The 26,309-nt window shown below is 42.7% G+C and overlaps 1 protein-coding gene across 1 annotated transcript in view; it reads left to right on the forward strand.

Annotated features, from left to right (window-relative positions):
• LOC147724096 (desmoglein-2-like) overlaps positions 1-26,309 on the forward strand; it is a 396,529-nt gene that overhangs the window by 167,400 nt on the left and 202,820 nt on the right. The window contains exon 4 of the mRNA XM_086965676.1: positions 7,649-7,807. Coding sequence (XP_086821802.1) covers positions 7,649-7,807 — 159 coding nt within the window. The remainder of the gene's footprint in view (positions 1-7,648; positions 7,808-26,309) is intronic.

Raw genomic sequence — 26,309 nt, forward strand, 5'->3', positions numbered from 1 at the left:
GAGTGTTTCACATAGGTTAGCCTAGGGTGAATGGATTTTACCTGAGATTCAAGACATGTTCAAAAAGATGTATAAAAACCATTAGTGAATTCATGTCATAATGAGTTATATTTCATCACAAAAGTAATAACAGTATGTTCGAGGCATATTTGCTGTAGATTATAAGCTGTGCATAGATCACCATCTAGTGTTGGGTCCGGATGTTTGCAGTGTCTTTTTCTTCCAACAAGTCTTTCCAGTCACAAGGTAGGTGACTCCTCCTTTCGGAGATAGTGTGCATGGGCCTCGACTCCCTTGTTAGATTGTTTTTTTCTGCCATCGGGATTGGATGTATATTGTTGCGCTCCGGTTCGACACCGTTCCTTCGGGTTTCCCTCAGCTCACAAGATACTCACTCTCGACGGCATTGTTTTAAATTGAGTCTCCCTTTCTATCTCGTATCATAATTACTTAAGGTAATCGTTCGAGTGGAAAGTTTGTGGAAGACCTTCAGGCCTAACCGCGTCGGGTCGACCTGCAGTTGGTGGAACGAACTCCCTTTAAATTCTGCCCTTGGTGTCCCTCCCTGGCTGGGGAGCTCATCTACAACAGCACACAGTGCAAGGCTTGTGGAGCCAACAACAGATGTCTCTTCTCAACAATAACCTAGAGCTGCTTGCAATATTCCTAGCACTCAAAGCGTTACAACGTAACAGCTATGTATTACATACAAAAACAGAGGGGGACTTTCTCTCCAACTGTCCTGCTTGACCCAAGACATCTGGAGGTAGGTGGGCTATTCAGTACAAACTTTATCTCCTAGCGGAAGATCTCCCAGGAGTCAACAACCAGATTGAAGATCTCCTCAGCAGAGACAGCAAATACACAAATGGGAACTCTACCCTCAGGTACTTCATCCATACGCTCACCATTGGGGAGTCCCTCACATAGACCCGTTCCCACATACCAAAACACAAAATGGGCAAACTTCGCGTCTAGCTATCCACCCCAATTGTCCAAAGGCAATGCACTATGGATGAATTGGTCAGGGATATTTGCTTACGCTTTTCCGCCTCTACCACTCATGCCATTAGTGGTTCAGAAACTCAAAATAATCCTTGTTGTTCCCACATGGGCATGGCAACCATGGTTTACAACCCTATTGGAACTCTCAGTAGTTCCTCACCAAAATCGACGTCTTACACCAAATCTTCTCACACAGAGCTTAGGAGACATAAGACATCCGGACCCCAGTCAACTTAATCTTGCGACCTGGCTCCTGTAGACTTAAAGTTTGGCTATCTTAATTTACCACCAATCTGCATGAATATTATCAAAGAGGCTAGGCATCCTGCTACAAGAGCCTGCTATGCAGCAAAGTGGAAGTGGTATGTAATATACTGTAATAACAACCACATCAACCCGCTCGATGCTTCTGTACAAAACATTATTTGTTACATCTACAACGGTCCAATTTAGCGTACACTTCCATACGATTACATCTGGCTGCAATAGTGACATTCCTCCAGAATAGACAACATCAATTTATTTATTTTATCTATGAAGTTTTATATAGCGCAAACAAGATCCCGAAGGTTATCAGAGTGCTTTACAAAAAGATAGAAGGAAGTGCAATATCAACAAAAGCATAACAAACATGAAATTACCATACAAAGGGGTAAAAGGAGAATAATGCAACGGCTAATATATAGCGAGCTAAGATGGGGGCAAACGGTAAGTTACAGAAGAGTAGCATCAAATGAAGGTCGAACAGTTGTAGGATCAGAGACTTCGAATGGATGATCATAACCCATTTAAGGTAAGAACTTGTTCATTAGGAATCTTTTATCTTCCATTTGGAAAGCAGCCGTGGAGGAGAGTCTGCGTCCTTACGGTGGAAGAGAGTTCGGGGCAGTGCCGAAGAAGGCTCGTTGGCAGGTTCTTTTTATTTTCTATAGATTTGTGGTTTCAAGAGGAAAGAGTTCGCACTTCAAGAGGGTCTACCACCCCCTGATAGTTCAAGTTTTGCGCTAGGTATCTGGGGGTTTTGAAATGGAGGGCTTTGTGTGCCAAACAAGCCATCTTTAGCTGAATTTGAGCTTTGTAAGGCAACCATTTAAGGGATTTTAGGACTGAGGATGTGTGCACGTTTCTTTTGGTACCTGTAACCAGTTAAGCTGCAGCATTTATAGATGCCCTTAGTGGAGCTAAGGTATATTTGGGGAGGCCACAGTGCGTAGTGTTGCCATAATCAAGGCTCGGTAACACAAGCGCTTGGACCACCTGCTTGAAATCAGATTGTGGAAGTAATAGTTTGATAATTCTGAGAGTCCTCATCAAATGATTAGCTCCATTACACACATTGCCATGATTCTTCATGTTCAGATGTCTGTCCAGTGTGATTCTGAGAGTTTCTGCTGGGTCTATAATGAGGGGGAGCAGTTGAAGGGAGTAAGGGGATTCAGCAAAAGGTCTGGGTTAGGGATGTGGTTCGGAGGAGAGATGAGAAGGAATTCTGTTTTGGAGGAGTTGAGCAGGAGGTGATTCTTGGTTAACCAGTTTTGAGTAGACGTTAGGATAGTGTTGAGTGAGGTGAAGTTATCCGGGGAGGAGAGTTTCAAATAAAGTTGCATATCATCTGCATACATATGGAAGAGAATGTTCGTGGAGTTTAGTGTATTAGCTAAAGGTTCCAAGAACAGTTTGAAGAGTATCGGAGATAGGGCGGAACCTTGGGGGACCCCCATGAGTACGGGGTGAGAGTGTGGTTTGTCTTGACTCTTAGTGATCTGTGGTGGAGGAAAGACAAGAACCATTGTAACACCTTACCAGAGAAGCCCATCCTGTTCAGAATGGATATGAGGTTATCATGATTGACCGCGTCGAAGGCGGAGGAAAGGTCGAGGAGGGTTAGGCGGCAGGATTCCTTTTGGTAGAGCATTTTTAAAATGCCATCCAGGACGTGAATGAGAGCTGATTCAATGCAATGCCCCCTCCGAAAGCCAGGTTGATGCTGGTCTAGGAGTTAGAAATTCTCTCTGTGCGCACAGAGTTGTGATTGGATGCATTTTTCTAGGAGTTTGGTTAGGTTTGGAATGTTGGAGATATGATGGAAGTTTTTTAAGTCACCCCTATTGGCATTAGTTTTTTTTTTTGTATAGGTGATACCTGAGCTGCTATTAGGCACTCTGGGATCGAGCCCTGTGACAGTGAAGCATTTACAATCTTTGTCCAGGTGGGGATGAGAACGTTCTTGATTTCTTTGAAGATGGAAGGAGGCAACGGCTCGCTGAAATTATTAGATGAGTTGATACTCTGAAGAATCTTGTTGATGTGTTTTTCACTGAAGGGAGAGAAGGAGCCCCGTGATGCATTGATCTTGGTGTTCAGGATGAGCTTCTTAAATAGGTCAGGAGGTGGTGCGGACCCAGAGGATGGCTGTAGAGCCTTATTAGAAGCGAGATCAATGTTGATGAGACATGCTTTCTTTGTGAAGAAAGTAGCTAGTTTGTTGCATGAGGGTGGGCCAGAATCATAGTGGTTTGGAGTTACCACTGATTGCTGTATAACCAGTTCAAAAAGTTTCTAGGGGCGGTTAGCAGCATGCTCAAGTTGGTATCTAAAGTAATCTGCCTTAGCGCTCTTGATTTGTTTGTTGTAGGAGCTCCTAACATCTCTAAGGAGTTTTAGTCGGTCCGAGGAGGGTTTGGATTTCCAGGATTGTTCCACTGCCCTAAGATTGCAGCGTTCAGAGTTTACATTTTCATTGAACCACAGTTTGGATATTTTTGTTGACCCATTTCTTTGTTGGAGTGGTGCAATGTCATCCATGATGTTAGAGATGGTAGAGTTGTAAAAGTCAGTGAGTAACTGAACCTTAACCAGGTCAGCTTTGGAGGAGAGGGCAGATTTATAGTGGGCTGCTAGTTCATCTGAATTGATAGATCTGAAGTCCCTTTTCCAGATCTTTGATTTCGTTGGTTGGGCCTTCCTCATAGAAACCTCCCTGAGAATATAAAAGAGAATGTTATGGTGGTCAGACCAATCGCAAGGAGGAATTGTTCCCAATGTGATGAATTGACCATTGGAGATGATGAGGTCTAGAATTTCGCCTTTATTATAAGTTGACGGGACACAATGCTGAACCCGCTCTTGATCACCTAAGGATGATTTACGGTAAGCTACAGCGTGGTTGTTGAGGTTATCCCAGTGAAGGTTGAAATCACAGAGGAACATTGGGGACAGTACTGAGTCGACATCGCCATAGATGATTTCCATAAGTTGCTCAATGAAGGGGAGATTGTCACCAGGGAGGTGATAAAAAGTGTGAAGTTTGCACACCGGCAGGTTATTACTTGAAATGCTGAGACAAAGGTATTCACAGGAGGATGGTGTAGAGGACTCCAAGAGAGAAACCAAGAGTGTGTTCCTGTGAATACAGGCTAGGCCATCACCCAACTTCAAAACTCTGTCTAGACGAATTGTGTCGTGGGTAGGTGGTCTAGGATAGGAGTGGAGGCGGGATTTAGCCAAGTTTCAGTGAGAATGATAATGTTGAACTCTTTGTGTTGGATGAGGTCGAAGATGTCGGAGGCGTGTTTACTGGCTGACCTGCAGTTGAGTAGCCCACATTTAACTCGTACCAGATTAAGGGGGGAAGGAGTCTGGGTGACGTTCACTCTTGTGAGGTTGTCCATATTGATGGTTTTAAGGTTGTGAGGGGGTTCTCTGCTTGGGTTAGAGAGGATTGTTTGTATTTTTCCCGGAGGTATCATGTTGGTGTTGATCATAGGCGAGTAATAGTTGAGTAGGTCATTAATATCATTAGACGCCAGGTAGGCCTTTAATCGTCTGGGACGGGAGAGGGCGTTGGGTAGGGGTTTCGTTTTTGGGACTGGGGGGAAGCTGGCCCCTGAGATCTTTATCCCTAGGAGGGGTTCTAGACAAGTTCAGAGGTAGGAAGGAGCTGATCTAGGGGAAGTGATCAATTGAGAGGGCTTTCAAGTCATGTAGTTCAACAGTAAGAAGGTGCAACTGTAGCGAAATATCATCGAGGCATGCTACCAAGTCTGAGTGCTGGGAGAGGGTTAAAGGATGTGTCGGGAAATCAGCAGTGAAGGGGGGCCTCGCTGTAGGTCCCGGTGGTCTGAGGTGGTGATGTGTAGTTCTGGGGAAGGGAGTTGATCGTTCGGGACTCGCGGTGTTCTATGGTCTTTAGCACCTTGCATGCTCATGACGAGCTCAGCTCGTCATGAGGCACGGTGCTCCTGTGCTCATGACGAGCTGAGTTGGTCATGAGCCGTGGAACGCTCACACACGGGGAGAATTCCCCCGCTGTGCTGAATGTTCCATGAAAACGGGTGCTGCCGTGACGAGCTCAGCTCGTTATGAGCATAGGAGCACTGTGCCTTATGACGATCTGAGCTCGTCATGAGCATGGGGGTGCTGTGTGTGCCCCCTGCCCCCAGCACAGCGGGGGAATTACCTCGCAGCGAAGGGGTTAAGATAGTGAGGTTGGTAAATTAGCGAGGGTGGGATGGCCATTGAGCTGAGTCAGGTATGGTCCAAACAGAATTGAATCGATTTTTCTGATCATGGCCCGCGGAGGACATATGGCGGGTCTCAGGCTCAGTGGGTGGCGTGGAGAGAGGGATGAGGGAAGAAGGATCCTTTGTTGAGAGCAATGACAGTGGGTGACTAGGGAAGCTCTCAGCTCGAGGAACAGTTGGAATAGGACTGGAGAGCTGTGCGGAGAGCGAACCAAAAAAATCTCTCGCCTTATGATACAGGGTTTAGAGGGTTGGGTCAAGACATCAGGGGACAGAGCCGCTTTACAGTCATCTAAGGGCGAAGAATGTTTTAGATTGAGTAAGGCCCTCCCCGCTGTGGTAGGGGGGGGGGACTGGATAGATCCTGAATAATGGTAGGGAGTGTTTAGGGGTCATTGGGTTTCACTGAGGCCGCATTTTTGAGTAAAGGGAAGATATTGGCCATCTTAACCAGGTTTACATTGGAGGCTTGGATTATGACGAAGAGGGCCATAGTAGTATTGGTGTTCAGCGTGAGCAAGGGCACCGTTGTTTATTTGAGACCATGAGGTGTTTTCCTGGTGCCTGATATTCGGAGCATAGAGTAAAAAACGTTCCGCCAGCAAGCTATTTTTCTGGTGTAAAAAATAAGGTCATTAACTCTACTACCTTTGTTTGTACCGAAGTAGACGTCTTAGATTAAAGTTTTGGGCCTAGCCTTGTGTTTTTTGGCTGCATTTTTAGAGAGGTTAGGAGGGTAGTTGATAACTAAGACATTGGATCCTATAGGATCGCGACTTATCTCCATTTTGATAGTGTGTCTTGGCGTGGGAGGGCCTCCCAGAAAAGGAGTATGTAGGAATAGCCGTTTTAATTTCACAAATTAAATCTGTTAAGACCGATGGAGGGCAAATCAGGTAGGCAGAGTCAGTTAGACCGGGTAGTTAGGGGCAATAGTTATAGACTTCAGGGAAGGTAAGTTGCGGCGGGAGACTGTATACAGTGCACAATCTGTACCCTTATCCTAGTATGGTAGCAGGTGGAATGTGCAACCTCAGAACATGACCACCCTGACTGCCCAAGGAAACCGTGGAACGAGATCTAGAACCCTTTCATTTGGTAGCTCACACATAACCAAAGAGATCCACAAGACTTAAATATGATTCTTGTGTAAAATACGTGTGCAGCAATTATTAATAGAAGGAAACAGAGCAGTGTAATCAGCATCACAAGAATCGTGAAGAATATGAACATTTCAGTCTTGCTTTTACATAGATTATATGCTTGCATATAAGTACAGTTCTATTTTTGGTCCTACCTATCGTTCCCTATCCTAGTGTGCCTAGGGTGGGTGAATTTGCCAGAATCCCTGTATGGTGATCTAACTCCCCAGTTACCTCTGGGTAGGTTTCATCTGGGAGCTCGTTCTGGTGCTGGGCTGGGCACCATCCTACTCCGGAGGTAAATTAGAAACAACTGGGATTCCGGCAGTGTCAGCGAAATGCTCCTCTGTATAAAAGTGGAGTGATGTTGTTTATGTAATAATCTCCACTCATGCAATCATGCCGAAGTCTCAGTCAGGCTGCTATTGTTAATTCTTTCGTGATACCTCTGTCGCCGAGCAGACAATAACAATCACATTTTGCACAATGAATTTAGCCCTTGTACAGAATGTTGAAGGCTCTTGATAATATAACTACTAAGGAGAGTAAATGTAAGCAAAACCATTTCAGAGAATTATATCCTGCTCAAGCACACAAGCATATGCACGTCAAATGTCAAAGTTCTAAAAAAGATGTCAAATTTAAATGTGAGAATGTAAAATGGTGGAGTTTCAGCCCGGGCCTAATGTGACCACATGACACTGCAGTCTTAGAAATTATCTTACATTATAGTTTTAAATAGTGTGTTCTAGATTCTTTATTAGTACAAGTTCTTTGCTGCTGCAGTGTTTTGCGTGGAGTAGAGTAATGCAGATGCTTTATTCTTATTATTATAAACTTCACTGTTTTAGGAGTACTAAAATACATGACCTTTGCTATAATGTGCGGTTAGCCCAAAAAAATAACATTGTGTTGGTGGCAGCAATCTCTTGCCCGTTGTTTGTTTTCTTAAACACTGTCTGCAATTTTCCTTTGCAGATTCAATCTGATCAAATCCTGACCATGAATCGAATTACTTATCGAGTCACTGGCAGGGGAGTGACTGAGCCACCTTATGGACTCTTTATCATCAATGAAAAGACTGGAGAAATGAATGTTACTGGTATTGTTGACCGAGAAGAAATATCAATGTTCTATGTGAGTACCTCTGCTTGTGCATTGATGTTTTTCTTTCCTTTTTTTATGTTGAAGTGTTAAGTAACCTAATGAAGTACATTGAATTACTACAAAGATGCATACCTAGCAATTATTTTCTGTTGCAAGAATTGTCCCTTGAATGCCCTCCTTTCCCAGTTCAGGACATCAAATCTAGTTTGTTAAAAAAAAAATGTTCCACCTTTTTGATTAAATCCCAGGAAATATCAGACTACCAGTTTCTGAAGGTGTCACAGAAAGTAGGGTGATTTAACGTTTAAAACTTATTACATTTAAGGACGAGATTCCATAGATATTGTTGCAAGAAGAGAGAACAGTGAAATGGGTTACCAATTCCCGTAAAGGTGAGTGCCTTCATGCTTCACAACTATCTGACTGTGTTCTTCTGAAGCTTCTGCTCTCCTCTTTAAAATGGAGCACTTTTTCTGTTGTCCCTACCAGCATTATTCAACAGGAATTCTATTCAGCTCGCAGCATTTTAATGGCTGAATGAAAAGAGGATGGACAATTTTGATCCAACGAAAGCACAACCCAGCCAGCAGTAAGCATACTATGTCGTGACTGTGTTCCAAGCTGCCAAAATGTAGCCCTTTGAGGCTGGTGTTGACATTAGTGTGGTGGGGTTAGAGGTTGGGGGCGTATAATGGTGAATATACTAATAGCAATAGTCTATGTAGATTGATTCCCTGCATTCTATGGTCAATTCCTGTCAAGATGCAGAAGTAGAAATCGTGCCTTAAGTAGTGAACATGAACACTGTTTGATCTAGAGACATTCAATTTTTAGGAGTCTGGGAACAAATGTATTTGCCCCATAGGACCCTTTGTAGAGAAACTCATGAAATCTCTGCTTCTATTGGCTTCTCTATCTGAACTTTTCCTGGTTAAAAAAAGCCTCCTGGTCAGTTAGCCCTTGGGTACACACTTTGTAACTCTAGGGAAAACTGATGTTGATTCTAAACTAAAAGAACGTGAGCCTTAGCCTAAAGGCTGGCAGGGAGAAAAGGATATACAGTGAATATTATTTGCATTTTGCCAAATTTTACTCTCTGAGTACAAAGAGGTTTCGGGCTTGCTAGCTTTTCAGTTGTGAATGCATAGAGCTTGCTGCTCAGGGCAAGCCATTTGTGACTGGCATGTTCTATACACCAAACAGATGGCTGCGTTTGTTGTGACCATTCCTACATATTATGTGTTTACTAGTGTGGAGTTTCGAGTGTCCTGGCTAGTGAACATCTGCACTCTGTAAAACACCATGTAATGGAGTCTCCAGTGACAGGAAAATGTTCACCAGTTAGAAAGCAACTCAGACCTGGAAGTTCTGTGAAGCTTGCCATAGACAAAAAATAAATAGATTAAAGAGCATTAACTTAGAAAGGGATGATACAGGTGTACAGTAGCAGTAAGTAATTTAAGCCGTAAGACTGCTTAAATTTGTATTTCGGCCTCCTGAGTTGTTCTTAGTACACAGTACTACAGTGAGATGTGCTTGTTCCCTTCACTGAGCTTCGAGTTTCTTTAGTGGAAGTTGTAGGCGAAAGTGGTACACCTCCAAGCCAAAGTTGAGGACAGGGCGCTATGAATTTTAGTATTTGTCAAGAATAAACTCAAGATGCTGCCCTCATTTTTGGTCAGATAGTGTTAACTTCACAATGTTAAACACTCAGTGTGCATGTTGAGGCATATCCAAATGCAGCAGAGTTTCCATTGGATTGTTATCTAGGCCTATAAAATTCCAAGACAATTTTCCCAATGTTTCCTGGGGAAGAGAGTAACAAGACATGGTACCTTGAAGCCGGTCTACTTTGAAAATCTACCATTGACTGAATGACAATCCTGCAGACCCCTATACCAACTCAGACTCTAGAGTTGGAGCCAGGTCAACTATATTTATATCACTAATAGGATGGGGGATCTTGAGCCACATGTATCCCCAGCTTTTTCTCTAAATGCTTTTGACCAGCTAAAAATTTTACAAAACCTCAGTAGATATCGCCAGTCTCCTTTGATATGCTAAATAGGGTTCATATATTAAACCTATTCCGTACCTATCCCGTGTTAAAATGTTATGTTTTTCCAGAGACTCATTTTAAAAGACTTAAGTTTCTTAGTGACTGAATGAGGGTCAAAAGGCATGGCGCATCCGATTTTTTTTAATGGGCTATTAAAGTTCATCAGCCTGTGTCTGTATCCATTTGCATTATTACAAAGGAATGACTTGCATAATAATAATAAACTTATTTAGAGTCAAGGGAGGTACATTTCAGCTGGACCTGAGAAATATCAAAGGACAGATGAAAATTGTATCCCGCTAAATGTGGTCTGGAGCCCAAACGTTTGTCATCAATTTTGAGGAACATGGGAGCAGCACCGGAGTTGGATAATGGGGACGCCAAGTTTTGTTAGTCATTGCTAATCCCCGCTCCCCCCTTGGCTTGGGGATGAACACAGACTTTCACTATTATGAAATGTAGCCTTTTGGGTTACTTTTGATTTAATGGGGAGATAGAGCAGTTTATATTATGACATCCATTGATATGCACGATGACTCTTGAAGGCTTAGGGCTTCTTCCCCTGGAGAGCTGTGCTTGCTTTACTGTTGATGCCTCTAAGAGCAGGTAGGGTTGCCCTTATGAAAGCCTTTATGTAAATCTTATATGTATCAAATCCAAAAAATAGACATGGCTATTTTAGCATTTTCTAACATTTTGGACATGTTTTTTATGATTTACTTTGGCATTTGATTCATGGGATGAGACTCTCATTGTATGTATTGCCCATTTTGCTATGTGTTCATAGTTGTTAACTAAAATTTCTCTGCTTCTAAAGCACAGGCCACTTTATATTCTGGCATGACCTAACCACTTTGGGGGTTGTGAAGTACTATGCTATTAAGCAATGGAATGTATGTTATGCTTTTTTAATCATTTTAAATATATGACTTTTGTAATGTTGATTATGGATGTTTTCTTTGGTTGTAATAAGAGAATAACAATGATATATAAGATAAGAGATGGTTAATTTAAACATTATTGTTTTGGATCTTTACAAGAATAAAACAAATGACATTTTGGGACCTTCATTTTTTAACATTTGCTCCATCTAGGTCATAGTGGAGGGTAGCCATACTTGTGCTTTAAGAAACTGTAGACTCCACACATAATACGTTTTTTCCTGACACTACTGATTTTATTAGGTGATTTTAACTGGAATTTAGCTAAGCTTCTGCACACAAATGACACTGAATAACTGGAATGTGGTAGTGAAAATTGTTCTTGTTAAAAGATATGATGAGAAGCTAGGAGCACGCATGTTGCTCTCTTGGTTGAATAGTAGTGGCTTCTGAAAGACTTCTAGCTCAAGATTTCTTACCCTTTGAATAGCCATTAGGTGTCCTATTGGTATGGAAAAGTTTTTCGTAGTACCTCTGTGTGCTGGAAGTTGGCTCTGTGCGTCTCTGCATTGATGCGGTTACTCTCCTGAAATGAGGTGCAGGCCCATAAAGGCACCTCTCCTGGGCACTGACGTTGGCCTTTCTTTCCGTGCCACCAGATGCAGAATCCAAACTTCCTCTTGTCTTTCAGACACTTTTACCTCTATTTTCTCAAAATTTATCAGAAATTCACCAGCGTGCTAGTGACCCCTCCCCCCCCCCCCCCCCCCCGAGCCAAAAACGACAGGTTTCAAACACTGTAGGGACTGTCATAAACAGATTTTTGCTACTGATCCCCATCAGGTATCCCTATGGTGTATGGGGTCGAACCATAACTTCAAGACCTGTGGAGACTGCACATCGATTAACCCGAAGGCCATCAGGCAATGTGAGGCATTACTTTTAGCTCCAAGTCCCACTACTTTTCCAAGGCTCAACCCGGTTCCTCTTCCATTCCCAGATCCGATTGAGCCGCTCTAGAGGCCAATCTCCGTGGTGCTCCAAGTCTTCAGGGAAGCACAAGAAACACCCCAAAAATCCTTTGCACCACTCACACTCCCCCAAGGAAATTTTGCGGATGACGCTACCCATTTCAATCATTCTCTTGAAGTCGACCAATGTAGCTGGATCCAGCATAACTTGAGTTTCCAGGGTCTTTAACCACACTACACCAGATTGAAGAGGTCTGCACAGCTATGCTACAGCTTTCGGATCCCAACTAACTCCTTTTGGCTTGCCTTCAGGCCACAAGGAGCCCGAAGGCCTTCTACCTATGATAACTTCAGCAAATTCGCCCTTGGCAACATCTGGTTCCTCTGTGCCAATCTTGCCTTCAGATCCGATTACTCCCTCTAATACCACCCAAGGCCCACATCAACTCCAATTTGACCTTTACCGCCTGAAGAGGTGGCCCCAATTGTCTGACACAGATCCAATTTTGACCAGTGTCACACCCGAATCCAACCTAGGCCCCCATGCACAAATTCACTACATCAGTAGCTCATCTCACTACTTTACAAACAAAAACCATAACCCGCACATCAGCACCTCAAATTCTCGCTCACACACAGTTTCGTACAACATTCTGTCACAAAATAGAAACATCCCTCATGACTACACAGATAATACAGATCCTAAATGAACTTTACTCCCACATTTTGTCTTCACCAACACCTACCACAAACACCCCAACACAACACTTGTTCATCCACCTCTCATCCATTGCTCAATTTAGAGCCACATACGATGACCCACATGCTCTTCCATCACCCCTAACCCATACATCTTTCACACTAAACAGATACAAATGAAATAACTTACCACTCTTCACAACTTCACATCTCCTTATCTATTACACAAAAAGACTGCTCTTCAAAACCAGTGCAGCCCACCATCTGCACACACAGTCCCAGCAACATGCCTTCTATCCACGCTGAGTGAGGATTAAGATATAGTCAAACAATAGTTTTGCTATTCTGATACAGTTAATACGAACACTAATAATACACCTGCTACTAGTTCAAAGACTACTACTCTCTCTTCTAGAAAACAATGTCACACCACCACCTAAACACAATCATTAGACCGCCTATTACTAGTAAATGCTCAATCCTTCTCTAAAAACAAGCACCATATTTACAACCTACTCACTGTCACACTGCCTTACTTACTATTCATAACTGAATCATGGTTCGGAGAGGACATGGCTCCAGTATTACATAAAGCTGTTCCTCCAGGCTATCCATCCATCCCACATAATCGCTCAAGCAAAAGAGGATGCAGACTAGCTGTTCTATTCAAAGGAACAATAAACCTCATTAAAGCTGACCACGTTTCCATACTAGGTTGTGAGTCCCAAATCACCAGATGCAACCATATACCAACTTCATCCTTTAACAGACCACCATCTGGCTATGCAACATTCCCAAACTCATTTCTATTGGTTTCAAACCTTATGGCACTGTACTCCAACCTAAACATTTGGTTTGACAAACCCAGTATGTCCCATCCAAGAACTATTCTCACTAGCCTAGACACACTGATCATTTACAAACCCACACACACCGCTGGACACGTTCCAGAAGTCATTTTAGCTAATCTAGAACTAGTTAACGTTCATAAGATAATCCCAGTGACATGGTCCCACCACCATCTGATAGCTTTCCAACACAAAACATATCAAATCACCACACCTAAGGCCATCTTTCAAGCAAATACATAACGACCGTGGATCAAACTCCATTTTGAATACTTAGAAGCACAACTAAGAGGAGGAGTTGGCCTAACGGCTAACAGCCTAACGGCTAGGGCGCTCGACCTCAGACCTGAGGATTGGGGGTTGAGTCTCGCTAACGACGCCAAGCATCCTGTTATTCTGGGCAAATCACTTAATCTTCCTGTGCCTAACAAAAATGAATGTGTGTCCTCATGTAACATAATTGGTGCTATGTAAAGCGCTCTGATACCAGATTCGCTTTGGGTCAAGTTTGCGGTATATAAAATTCTGCAAAATAAAAAAAAATATATATTTATATAAATAAACATCCAGCACAAATCTAGACACAACAAATTTAGTTCAAAACTCCATCGGTGGCTCCAGGAAGCCTTTGATATCCTAATACCACAAAACACAATTAAACAGGACAAAAGAAAAGTAGCACCTAGGATTAATGCAGACTAAAACAAAATACAACAAATTGCAAAGCTGCACCACACTTGGTTCAAAACAAATAATAAGACTTCATACACACAAACTTAGCAATATACAGGTCAGATAGCAAAACACTTTTAAAAAGCAAGGTACTGTCCAAACTGAATTCAAAACGCTAAATGTGTATATAAGGAATTTTGTAAAATTCTCACTGAATTTCGTAACCCAAAATGCACAGAGGACAAACTGGCTAATCATTGCACAACCAAAACACACATTCTACCTTCAGGACAGAATACATGTCATTCATCCTTCCCCTTCCCCTTCCTCATCCAAACTGTACTTCATAAAATCAGGGGCCCCTCGAAGATCCGTCCTCTCACCCATGCTTTTCAACATGTACAGGAAGTCATTACCAGCAATGATCAATGCATTTTAGCTTACATGCTAGACCTACACAGATGACACCTATATATTTCTCAAACTGTAAAGCCCCAATGACATTGGGAACTCAAAAAACTTCAGTTGCCTCAGAGCCATTGAACAGCGAATGACATGAACCCATCTCAAATAGAATTAGTCCAAAACTGAAATAATTATATGTGGCACTTGAACAAATTATGACCCGCTCTACCCCTGGACAGATGATTTGGGACCACCTCCTAAAGTATCCAAGGAAATAAGAAACCTTGGAATTTCCATGGACTCCAAGCCATCAATCAATGCCCAAGTGGATAAGTTGGCCAGATCAAGATTTAATACTATGAAAACTCTTCAGTGCATCTTCCGCCACCTAGGATTTCCACACAAGGTCCAAGCTGCTCTCTCTTGTACGGTCTAGACTAGATTACTCAAAGGGCCTTTACCACAATCATCTTTATCAGCAATGAAAAGACTACAACAAATTGAGAACTCTGCTGCCAACTTATTCCTGCATGTAAAACCTCAAGCCCACATCTCCCCCGCCTTTAGAGCCCTACATTGGTTACCAATTGCCAGAAGATCCCCCTTCAATCTGTTTTGTATCCTCCACAAAGCAATACATGGAACAGAACCGCTACTTCACAAATAAAATCACCAAATGTATACAACCAAGGAACCTCTGCTCCAGTTTGGCACCTCACCTCAAACCCCAGCATACAAGGAAAAAAAACCTTGGGTTGTACATCTTTCTCTGTTCAAGTAGCCAAACTATTAAATTCACTATCCCCAAACGTAAGATCCTTGGAAAACTGTCTTATCTTCGGCAGACTACTCAAGCGTTGGGTCTTTCTTACATGATGACCACGCTCAAACCACAAATGTACAGGCTGTGTATGTAAACATGTCTATATTACTTATGGGTAAAATAAATATATATATTTTATGCTGAACATGTATGTAGGTCACTGCATAGATTGCACACGTTGTATGCTTATGGGTCTCCGTTTTATCTATCACAATGCGTAAATACGATCATAACAATTGTATCTATAAGTGTTTTACTATTGAGATATTGGGGAAAAATAAGATTAAGATGAAAATATAAATAATTAAAAAGATTTTAACTATATATACTTACATGTACATATGGGACTTCATATAATGCAATTTTATAATCTCTATTCCATATACATGTATATATACACATCACCGCTCAATTTCCCTTTCAAACAAAGGAATGGACCGCACTCCGTGGATAAGGTCAGGTCATTTGTTATTTATTTTTTCATTTTTACAAAAAAGATGCAGCAATAGGACGCGTTTCGGCTTCGCACCTTCCTCTGGCTGTTACTGATATTGAGATTGATTTTTTTAGACCTAAAAGTCTTTATTAAAGATGGCAACATATGTACCTCACTTTATCGTAAAGCCACCGCTGGAAATTCTATTCTTGTAGCAAGCAGCTGCCACCCTAAATCCCTTAAGAATAGCATCCCGTACGGGGAATTGCTTCGTATCAAAAGAAACTGTACAAGATCTACTGATTTTGACACAGCAGCTCATGAATCTTTGTCAAGATTTCGAGTAAGAGGGTACTCGGATCAGATCCTAGAAAAGGCGCATGACAAAGTCCGATTAATTCCGGGAACCGATCTCCTGAAAGATGAGCAAAAGATATCTGCTAAGGAAGACAATACACCTCGATTTATTACTACCTTTTCGAGAGAGTCTAAGGAAATACACAGCATTATGAAACAAAACTGGCAGATTATAAAATCTGATGGGATAATAGGAAAAGAGCTAGCATGCCATCCAAAAATCACGTACAGAAAGAATCGTTCACTGAGGGATCTTTTGGTGCATAGTCATTTTGACTCAGTTCCACGTACACCGAGACTAGGAAATCTGACAGGATTTTTTCCTTGCGAAATTGCAAAGCGTGCAAGGCAAGTACCAAACAAACACATTACCCAGTCCCAGGGAAACCTTTAACCCCTTCCATGCTGATGATGAACCCCAGCCGTCATGCACTACGGTGCTCATGTGCTGATGACGGCTGGGGTTCGTCACAGCCCGCCCCTGTTCGTGCTGTTTACAGTACACCAGGGGAATCGCGGCCGCATGGAAAGGGTTAATCAGAAAAATCAACACATTTGTAACATGTGCCACCCCATTCTGTGTTTATTGCCTTGTATGCCCATGTAAATTGCAATACATAGGCAGTACAATTCACCCAGTAAAAAGGAGAATTTTAGAACAGGCCAGGGCAATACAGCATAACGACCCAAACTACCCAGTGGCAAGGCATTTTGCGAAAGAACACAGAAGTGATCGGAATATTCTGCGTTTTTTCTGCCTTGACCAAGTTTCTAGCAAAGAAAGATGCGGAGATAGGGAGATGCAGCTACGCCGTCTTGAGTCGAGATACATCATCGACCTTAATACAAGAACTCCCTTTGGGTTCAACACAGGGCCACAACCACTTGGTGAAGTGGGAGGCAAAGTCCACCGATTCTGTGCGGGATGGCAAGCAACACATGTGTTTCTCCTCGGAGCACTGTGCTTAAGAATACATCTTCTAGGTCTTTGTCCATTAAGGCCGTGCTGATTAATGCCAGATCCATGAGGAAGCACCATGTGGATATTTTTGATCTGGTTGAGGATCATTCACTGGACTTTCTCTTTATTACTGAAACTTGGCTGGGTGCCTCATCTAATCCCACTATCTCATTAGCTACTCCGAATGGCTATAAAATACATCGGGCCGATCGCCCTGTCGGCAAGGGAGGCGGCCTCACCATTATGTATAGAGCAAAATCAGCTCTCCACAGTGAACATGATAGCCTTTGGGATGAGTGCGAAGCCCTAGACTTTAGAGTGGAGCTTTCAACCCACTTTACATTGGGTCGGTCACTCATCTATCGACCTCCTGTCAATCCTAAGGGCTTTCTTAAAGCTTGTGGGGACGCCATGGCGAGCGAGCTTTGCGTTTTTCCCATTTTTGGATTCTTGGGGATGTTAATTTGCATTAGGACCATCAGGATGCCTTGGATTCGGCTGACTTTCTTGATACGCTTCAATTGGTGCAACTTAGGCAATGGGTCACATTTCCGACCCATGAGGCAGGCCATACTCTTGACCCCATCTGTTCAAATTTCACGATTCAGGTGGACAAACCTGTGCCTGTCTGGTCGGACCACTTCCCGATTTATTTTCTCTTGGGAGCTGACGAGGGCCGGCGCAGATTGCCAAATCTGCGCCGGCCTTTCGCAAAATCGATCCCCATCAGTTTTCCAACTCACTGGCTGCCTGTAGACCGCGCCTCCAAGATGATCTTGAGGGATACGTTAAGGGGTGTCCGCTTTAGGTGCGCCCTGTCGATCCAAGTTGGCAAGAGAATCGCCCTCTAAGCCAAGAATTAAGGGACCTCAAACATGATTGTAAAGTCTTGGAGCGAGCCTGGCGCTCTAGGGGCTACAGTCCGGCAGCTAAATTGGTGCTTAGGGCTAAACAAAGAAGTTACTACACTTCTATTGTCGCCGTTAAAAGCCTTTTTTACGCCTCACGGTTTGCTCAGGCTAATAACATCTTTAAGGAGATTTTTGCTATTGTCCAAAGTTTCATGGCCCCCAGCGCATTGGTTTGAGCAATGCCGGTCTCAACCATCTGGTGTGACCTGCTCGCTCAGTCTTTTGTGGACAAAATTCGTAACATCCAAGCCCCCTTTTCCGTCTTGGAGGGAGGGCCTGCAGCCGCTATTTCGGTGCTGCGGACGGCTTGCTCGTCGAATATGTTGTCCAATTTTGAGCCAGTGGAACAATCTGCTACGCTAAAAATTCTTAATGCCTTGAAATCGGGATCTCCTAACGATCTGTGTGTGGCTAGACTTATTGCCACTGTTGCGGACACTATTAACCCGGAAGTTAATCAAATCATTAATAGGTCCCTCAGCGATACCATAGTTCCAACGTCGTGGAAGCAAGCATTGATTCTCCTGCTCCTTAAGAAGCCGTCACTAGACCCCGCACTACCCGGGAACTATAGGCCTATTTCACTTCTGCCTAGCTGAGCCAAGGTCTGCAAGAAAGTGGTCACCAATCAACTTACCAACTTCGTGGAGTCTCTTGGCCTGCTGCAGCCTGTTTCCGGGCGTCTTATAGTACAGAATCAGCTTTGGTAGAGGTGACCGAGGCAATTTTGGGTGTCTGGACGCCGGCGGGAGGGCAGCATTGGTGATGCTTGACCTCTCGACGGCGTTTGACAAAGTGCCTCATGCGCTGCTTATTAATCGCCTCTCTGATATTGGCGTTGCGAACCATCTCTCGGTGGGTCGTTTTGTGCATCAAGGTCTGTTATTCATTGGCGAAAAAGGAGCCTTCTGTGGGGCTACGCGCCCATTCCACTCTGGCCCTGGGTCAAGGAGTCCCCTTGCAGGATATCTGTCAGGCAGCTATGTGGGCCTTGCTGCACACGTTTGCTAAGCACTGCTGCCTGGACAGCCAAGTCCGGAGAGATGGCTTTTTTGGCCGTTCCGTTCTCCAGAAATTTCTGGTGTGATCTTGGTTCGCAGACCCACCACCGGTGTTGGTATTGCTGGGGTATCTATTCTAAGGTAAGGAATCTAACACTAACCTGTTTCTTTCAAATGCACAAGTTACTTACCTTCGGTAACGATATATCCCCCATCAAGTGTCCACAGCTAGTGAACCCCACACATACCTTCCAATTTGGGTCTGTATCTAACCGATGTATCGTTTGTTGGAGCTGTGTCAACAGATAGTATAATTGTAGGTCTGGTATCTCCAGTCCCCCCCGTTCCCAGGTTTGTTGCACCGTTTATCTTTCCACAGTAACTTCACCATGTGTGTCCAGCTCTTCAAAATACCCACCAGGTCAGTTCATAGAAAGTCCCCTGCATAACTTATAGGCATATCTGCAATGCCACCATTTTAATCATGGCAATCCCGTCCACCAAGGACATTCTCACTGTGTTCTAGAATTGGATGGAGCTATGCAGCCCCGCTATGACCCATCTCATGTTAAGGTCATAAAATTGGTCCTCTTGACGAGTTATAAACATCCCCAGATATCGGACACTGTCAGTCGTCAAGGGTAGCTCAACTTGTGGGAGCTGGGACAATGCAATTCCACCAAGCCCACCCAGTGGGAACTAAAAAAGGTTTTAGAGCTATTGATACGGAGTCCCAAGGCATCACAAAACTCTGTCAGCCCGCCCCGTACCATCAGACAAACTACCGGTTGGCTCAGGACACCTTAAAACATTAGGTAATTGCACTGCACAGCTTGCAGAACTTCATGCCTTGCAGCTCGCTCTACAAAAGTCTGATCTGTCAGTTCCCACTCTAATAGTGTTGGATTCACCCTTCTTCGTGCAGGGATACATTGTCGATAGCCTTGGCCACTAGCCTATTAAGTACAGGGCTAAGTTGGCTATATAATCTGTATGAGTTTAGAGAAGGTTAAATAATTTACCTATAGGAGTATTAGGTGGTCGCATTCCATATGACATGCTCTTTGGAGTATCTATGTACGTGTCTCACTTTTATAGTCCCTAAAGGGTGACATTAAAAAAAAGTTTGACATAGACAACCATTTGACTGTCTTATACAAGCAATCTAATTTGAAACTTTCAGAATCTGCCACTTTCTGAAGCTGCTGACAGGAGGGATCTAGTAAAAAAAAGATTTCTATTTTAAAACAATATATATTTTTGGAGTTTTATAAAGCGGAAACATGACCTGTCCGGTTATCCGAGCGCTGTACATATAGCAATTTAGTCCTAATAAGGAAAGAGAATAACAAATGACCATGAGAGTAGGAATGATCATGAAATTACATATATACTGTATTATCATTAAGCATATATCTTCCCAGGTCCAGAGGAGTTAAGCGAAAGAAGGATCAGGGCACCTAGGCAAGGAATCTGTGAATCAAGATATTTGCTTAGCTTTTTTTTTTTAAGAGATAGTTGTGGGGTTTGTCCTGATTTCTGGTGGTAAAGAGTTCCAAATTCTTGGGGCAAGGCCGGAGAAGGAGCAGTTGTAGGTTTTCATTTTATTTTTAGGTCTTGCTTACGCAGCGCGCATGTGCTGCATAGTAGGAGACCTTTAGAAATCTAGTCAGTTTTTCAGGCAAAAACGTCCATGCAATGCATTGTTTTGAATGGCAATGCGGGCACGTTTGGCGATTCCCTTGCGGGAGCGAGCTTTGAAACCATCTGTTTGTAATTAACTTGCAAACAGATGGTTTCAAAGCTCGCTCCCGCAAGGGAATCGCGCCACTGAAACCCCTTTGAGCCCCTAGCATCCAATCTTTAACCTTGCACATGAGAGTCGAGCCCCGCTCTCATCCTGCACAACGTAGCCTTTTTACTACAGCTTGGTAAATTATATGTAATTTATATGTAGTCCTGACCTGCTAATTCAAGTTCTGGGTCCTTGAGGATGTATTATATGTAAACATTACCAGCGGCACACTATTTTACTTCCTTTTAAAAAAAATAATTAAAAAAAAACTTGTTTGAGAGGTGACCGTCGTTTGGGCAAACTAATTCCAAGAAGGAGAAAAAAATATTTAAAGAAAGGAAATAAATTATGTTTATTCCCAGCAGCTTGCATGCGCTTTTAGTATCTAATTGCAGATCATCGCCAAACAGATGTATCAATGACTAGAAAAGAGTGGAGTGCACATTATGGGAACACGTCTCCGACAGAAGGTCCAGCACTGGTTCAGCCATCGCTGAATAAACAACTTTTTGGCATAATTACGGCCAGGAGACTTGATAGTTCTAAAGCTCTGAATGTCATTAATCACATTCTTTTAGACATATTAAATACATTTGTAAAGACAATTTAAATCCTGTCTGAGTCAAATACATGTCAATGCACAACCACTGTGAACATAACATATGCTTAATCATAAATGACATACAAAAAATTTAAACATTTAAACAAAAATTACCCCAACAACTTATTAATAAATTATACAAGGCAATTCCAAATGGCCCTACAACTTGAGATGTGTAAGGGAACTGCTGCCTCGCTGGATTAATGTTACTCTGTGGGGTACCTTTAATTTTAAACACCCTCTTCAGAGATCAGGAACTTCTCTGAATATCCTTTGTGGCAAAAGAAAAAAAAAGGAAATTGCTGACGAGTTTCCAATCCCAATAATCATTTGAGGGATTTTCACCAGGGCTAAAAGCACGATGCAACCTGCAGGTCAAAATTAAATAACTAATGACCTAAAATAAATTGATTCCCATCTCTTCTATGTGGTCTACTAGCAACAGTTGCGTGAAACTAATGGTACCTGAAATAGTGGCTTGTTGTGCTTCTCATATGAGTGAGATATCAAGTGTCCAGGACCTGAAAAACCAGGACATTGACTGTCAGTATGGTTGTATTTCTTACTTCATGTCCCACAAACATTGAAATGTATTGTCGTCTCATTTACGGACTGTTTCTGTTTGATGAAACTGAAGGAATGGAAATTAAATTGTGTTCGCCACTGGGATCGTTCGGTAATTATTTAACTAGCGCGGAAATGATGCCGTGCTGGTTGAAAAAGAAGGAATTATGAGCATGTTGTGTTTTATGGCAAATTCATTGAATAATGAAAAAACAAAGTGTTTCAGTATCAACTTACTTTATTGCGTAAGCGCAGTTGAACGCTGGTCCTTGGGTTTCATGATTTCAAATAAGCCATGTTTCGGTAAGATTAAATAAACAACATGGAATACCTGCGTATTTTGAATGCTTGGGGACCAATTCTGTTACATTAACGATCTGGGGCAAAACCACATACTTTTGGGCCGTCTTATTGCCGAACTGTGCAACAGTTTCACCACCACTTGAGTCAATCAGGAATGGCTCATAGCGCCGTTTTTTGTCTGTACCCTGTTTAACAGGAAATGTATTGCAGATCATTTTTGTTGCATTATGGGATTTGCGGTTCTCTATAAACTGATGAAATAGAAACACAGATTGTGATTCATGAATGAATGGTGCATTTTTTTTAAATGATGCAGGGGTGTCGGCGGTCTAATCGTTGATTGTATGTCTCATTTTGTGTACTAATGCCCATATTGCATAAAGAATCTTAAACTCTGTCGGAAAGTCTGTGTTTTGTTCACCAATGAGGGATCTATAAAGTTATTATATACATGAACAAAGTGCATTCATTAATGAATTTCTCAAAAGTAGAGAAGTTGGTATCGTGATACTTGAGTTATTTACAGAGGACTTACCGTAAAATTTGATCTAAGGCCCTCCATGACACAATTGTATTTCATAATCAAATAGGGCTCTCTTTTTTGCAAGAGTGTTTCAGTGCCGCCACCTCTATGGGATGTTTTAATTTCTGACAGAACTGTCCACACACATTCTTTTTCAGTATCTTCCTTTTTGGTAAAATGTGGTACCATAGGTCCGGTTAGAACTTTTTGCTTTATTCTTGAGCGGTGTTGGACAATCCGCTTATTGATTTGTTGTGTTTTACCGATGTACGTCTTTGGAAAGGGGCACATAATGGAATACACAATGTTCTTTGTTTTGCAGTTTGTGAATACTTTGTGTACTCATTTGATGGACTGCTACGTGAATCCGGTGCCTTAGTCCAATTAGCAGGCCTCCTAGGAGACACTTTTGCAATCTTTGCCCGTCCCACATGCATCTCTGTTACTCCTCTCTCGACCTCCTGTCATGCCTCTTTCTCAAATGTACCTCTGTTTTTTGCATGTCTCAAACACCTCAAGTGTGTGTCTCTTCTTCCTGCACCTGCTTCTGACAAATGTGCCTCTTTCTCTCACTGGGCTCTTGAATGCTTCTTTCTGCCATGTGCATGCTCTCTCCCACAAGCATATGCTTTCTATTGTGTATTCACAATATCCTGTGCTGTGTGCATGCCTTCTTGTCTCATGCATAGGTCTTGTGCTTGCACCTTTCTATTGTGCATGCCTGTCTCGTTCTCCGCTCAGGCAGATGTGCTACTCTCATGTACTCACATGCCAACTAAACCTATGTAAAAACCCATCCAAGCTTGTCATATCAAGGCCCAACAAGGGAAGCACTGTCTCAAACCACCATCATACGCCCGAGAAGGACTGACGTTACCTACAAGATAGTGTTTGTAGTAGGGGAAGGGAACCAATCCTAAGCCTAGGCTCGTGGAACATTAACGGATTAACTACAAAAATAGATCCGGATTTTTTCTGCACTGTCTCCCTTTTTGACATAATAATGCTCCAAGAAACCTGGCTCAAGGCCCCACAGCACATAAAGGGCTACACATGTTTTGCCACACCAGCCTCAAGGACCAGCAGGTTTGGCCATCACTAAGGTGGATTGGCTACCTATGTCTCCACTACAACAATAGCGTCAATAACCCTTATGAACTTAATCTCAAATACAACTCTAGCAGTTAAAATAAGCATTGTCCTTGAGGAAAAAGAAGTGGACATCTGCATAATCAATTCATATGTACATCCAAAAAATAAAGCGAAAGATTCAACCAAAATCACTAATCAACTTGTCGATTACGTCACTCAGATGAAAAATCCACTCTTCCTTCTGACAGGGGACCTAAATCAAGATATTATTGGCTCGGCAGAAGGGGAGGAGGTACTGACTTTAAACAGAATTTACAATATACCACCACAAAGCGTCCAACTAGACAGGAAAAAACGCTGCAATAGTCGCTTTCTCAACGACCTAGAACACCAAAACCTTCGGGCACTGAATGGAAGATTTCCGGCAGAGACTCCTCCAGTTAATTCTTTTTACTCCACCACAACTAGCTCCATTCTGGACTACACTCTCGTAAGCCTTGCGCTGTTCCCTCACATCTCTGGGTTCAGAATGGGCGATATGGGTCACAGCGATCATCGCCCCCAGGAATTTCATATAATAGCAAATATGCAGACCTTAATTAGGCCAGATACAACTATGGGACCGATCCACTCCTTGAATCAAAAAAGGATTAATTGCACAATTGCCAATGCGAACTTCCAGGCCGAAGCGGCACTTTAACTTTTCGATATCAAAGCATCGACTACAGCCGGCCACATTACTTATTGGGCTCACTCTACTGCTATACTGCTAAAAAAGCTTGCAGTTACTTCCCTCTCAAAAGACAACCTTTGTAAAGAGGGTAGCAAAAATAATTTAAAGAAGGAACAGAGAGTACAATTAAGGAAACTTAAAAGATCAGTAAACTCGACTTTACACAAGTTGAGAAAAGCCCCTGGAATGCAACCTTTATTCTTGGAAATCAGGTAGTTATACAGAATTTCAGAATGCTAGAGGGGTTCAACGATTGTTCCAATTTACAAAAAAGGAGACCAGGCTGATCCAAAAAACTACCGCCTAGTAGCCCTTATTGATAACAAGGCTAAATTCTTTGCAGGCACCATACTAAAGGAGCTTACACTTTGGGCTGAGTCAAACCTGATAATACAGCTGAATCAGACAGGTTTTCAAAAAATGACTGGAACATCAACAAACATTCTCGCCATCTCTTTAATAATCGACGCAGCAAAATCATCTAAGTTTCCTTTACATCTGTGTTACTTCGATTTCAGCTCTGCATTTGATACTATCGAGAGAGGCAGACAATGGGGGAAACTGGCTCAATGGGGCTTACCACAGTCGACCCTAAACATGCTGATGCTCTTCCACACGGACACCTGGGTACAGGTGAAACTAGGAAATGGCACTCACCTGTCCTCAAAAGTACCAACTACTAAAGGATTGAAGCAAGGGTGCATGCTTGCGCCAACCTTGTTTAATCTTTTTATGGCGGACTTACCAAAAGTGCTCGATGCCTGCAACTCCCACTCACCGAGGGTAGGTGGGAAAGCCTTGACCAACCTTATGTATGCAGACGACGTAGTGCTACTCAGTCATACCTACATTGGACTTCAACGACTACTGACTGAAATGCAGATATACGCCACAGAAAATAACTTAAAAATAAACCTCAAGACACGAACAATGTCAATAAATAACAACAAAAAACAGAAAATTTGGTTTCTTGGTGGCACAAAAATTGATCCAGCTTGTGAGTACAAATATCTGGGAGTCACATTTAATAAAGACTGATCTTTCGTGCACCAGCAGCAGGAAATAAGAAGGACAGGCTTATTGATTGCCATGACAATGAAAAACCTGGCAACCCAACTGATGGGTCAGACTATGACCCCGTTTTTGAAGGTAATTCAGACCAAACTGCTTCCCTCGATTACCTACGGTAGTGAGGCAATGCGGGGAAGAGATTCTAAAGACCTGGATAGGTTAAAGCCTATAGAACAATGTTCTCCCTCCCGCTCTATACATCTTCGGCTCAAATAAAACTGGAGTTCGGCCTGCAAAAACGAGACGTAGCCAGGTACGGGGCATATATCATCTGTTGGCACAAACTAAGAAGCGCCACTACAAATACACGAAACTCTCTGCTATGGCGCGACATACAACACAGGGACGTCTCTGAAGCAAGAAATTACCTTCAGCTAGCCTTGGGAGTCACTAAACTCTCAGAGCTTTGGGACGTACAACTTGGTCACAGCAATTTCAAAAAACTAGTTTGGAAAAATGTAAATCACCTTATTGGAGGACAAGGCACCATTCTCAAAAAGATCTCATGCATGGATGACCCTGAATTCCTATAAATGATTAACTCCAGAAATATACTTCAACCAGGGTTACCCTGAAGCCACAAAAATTAACTTTCTAAAGCACAAACTAGGGATTCTTCCATGTACAGGGCACCTACCACCATTGTTGAGGAAAGACTGAAAAGAGACCTGCAGGCTATGTAACTCCAACACTGGTGACATCCTTCACGTAATCTGTTTATGTGAAGAGCTGCACCAAGCACGACAACTGCTCCATAAAAACCAATTCAAGCAAATACGAATTTGCATCTGAAGGCAAGCGGTGCTCGCCTGCCTGAATCCATCAA

Source organism: Lissotriton vulgaris, chromosome 4_1 (genome assembly GCF_964263255.1).
Source record: "Lissotriton vulgaris chromosome 4_1, aLisVul1.2, whole genome shotgun sequence".
Lineage (NCBI taxonomy): Eukaryota > Metazoa > Chordata > Amphibia > Caudata > Salamandridae > Lissotriton > Lissotriton vulgaris.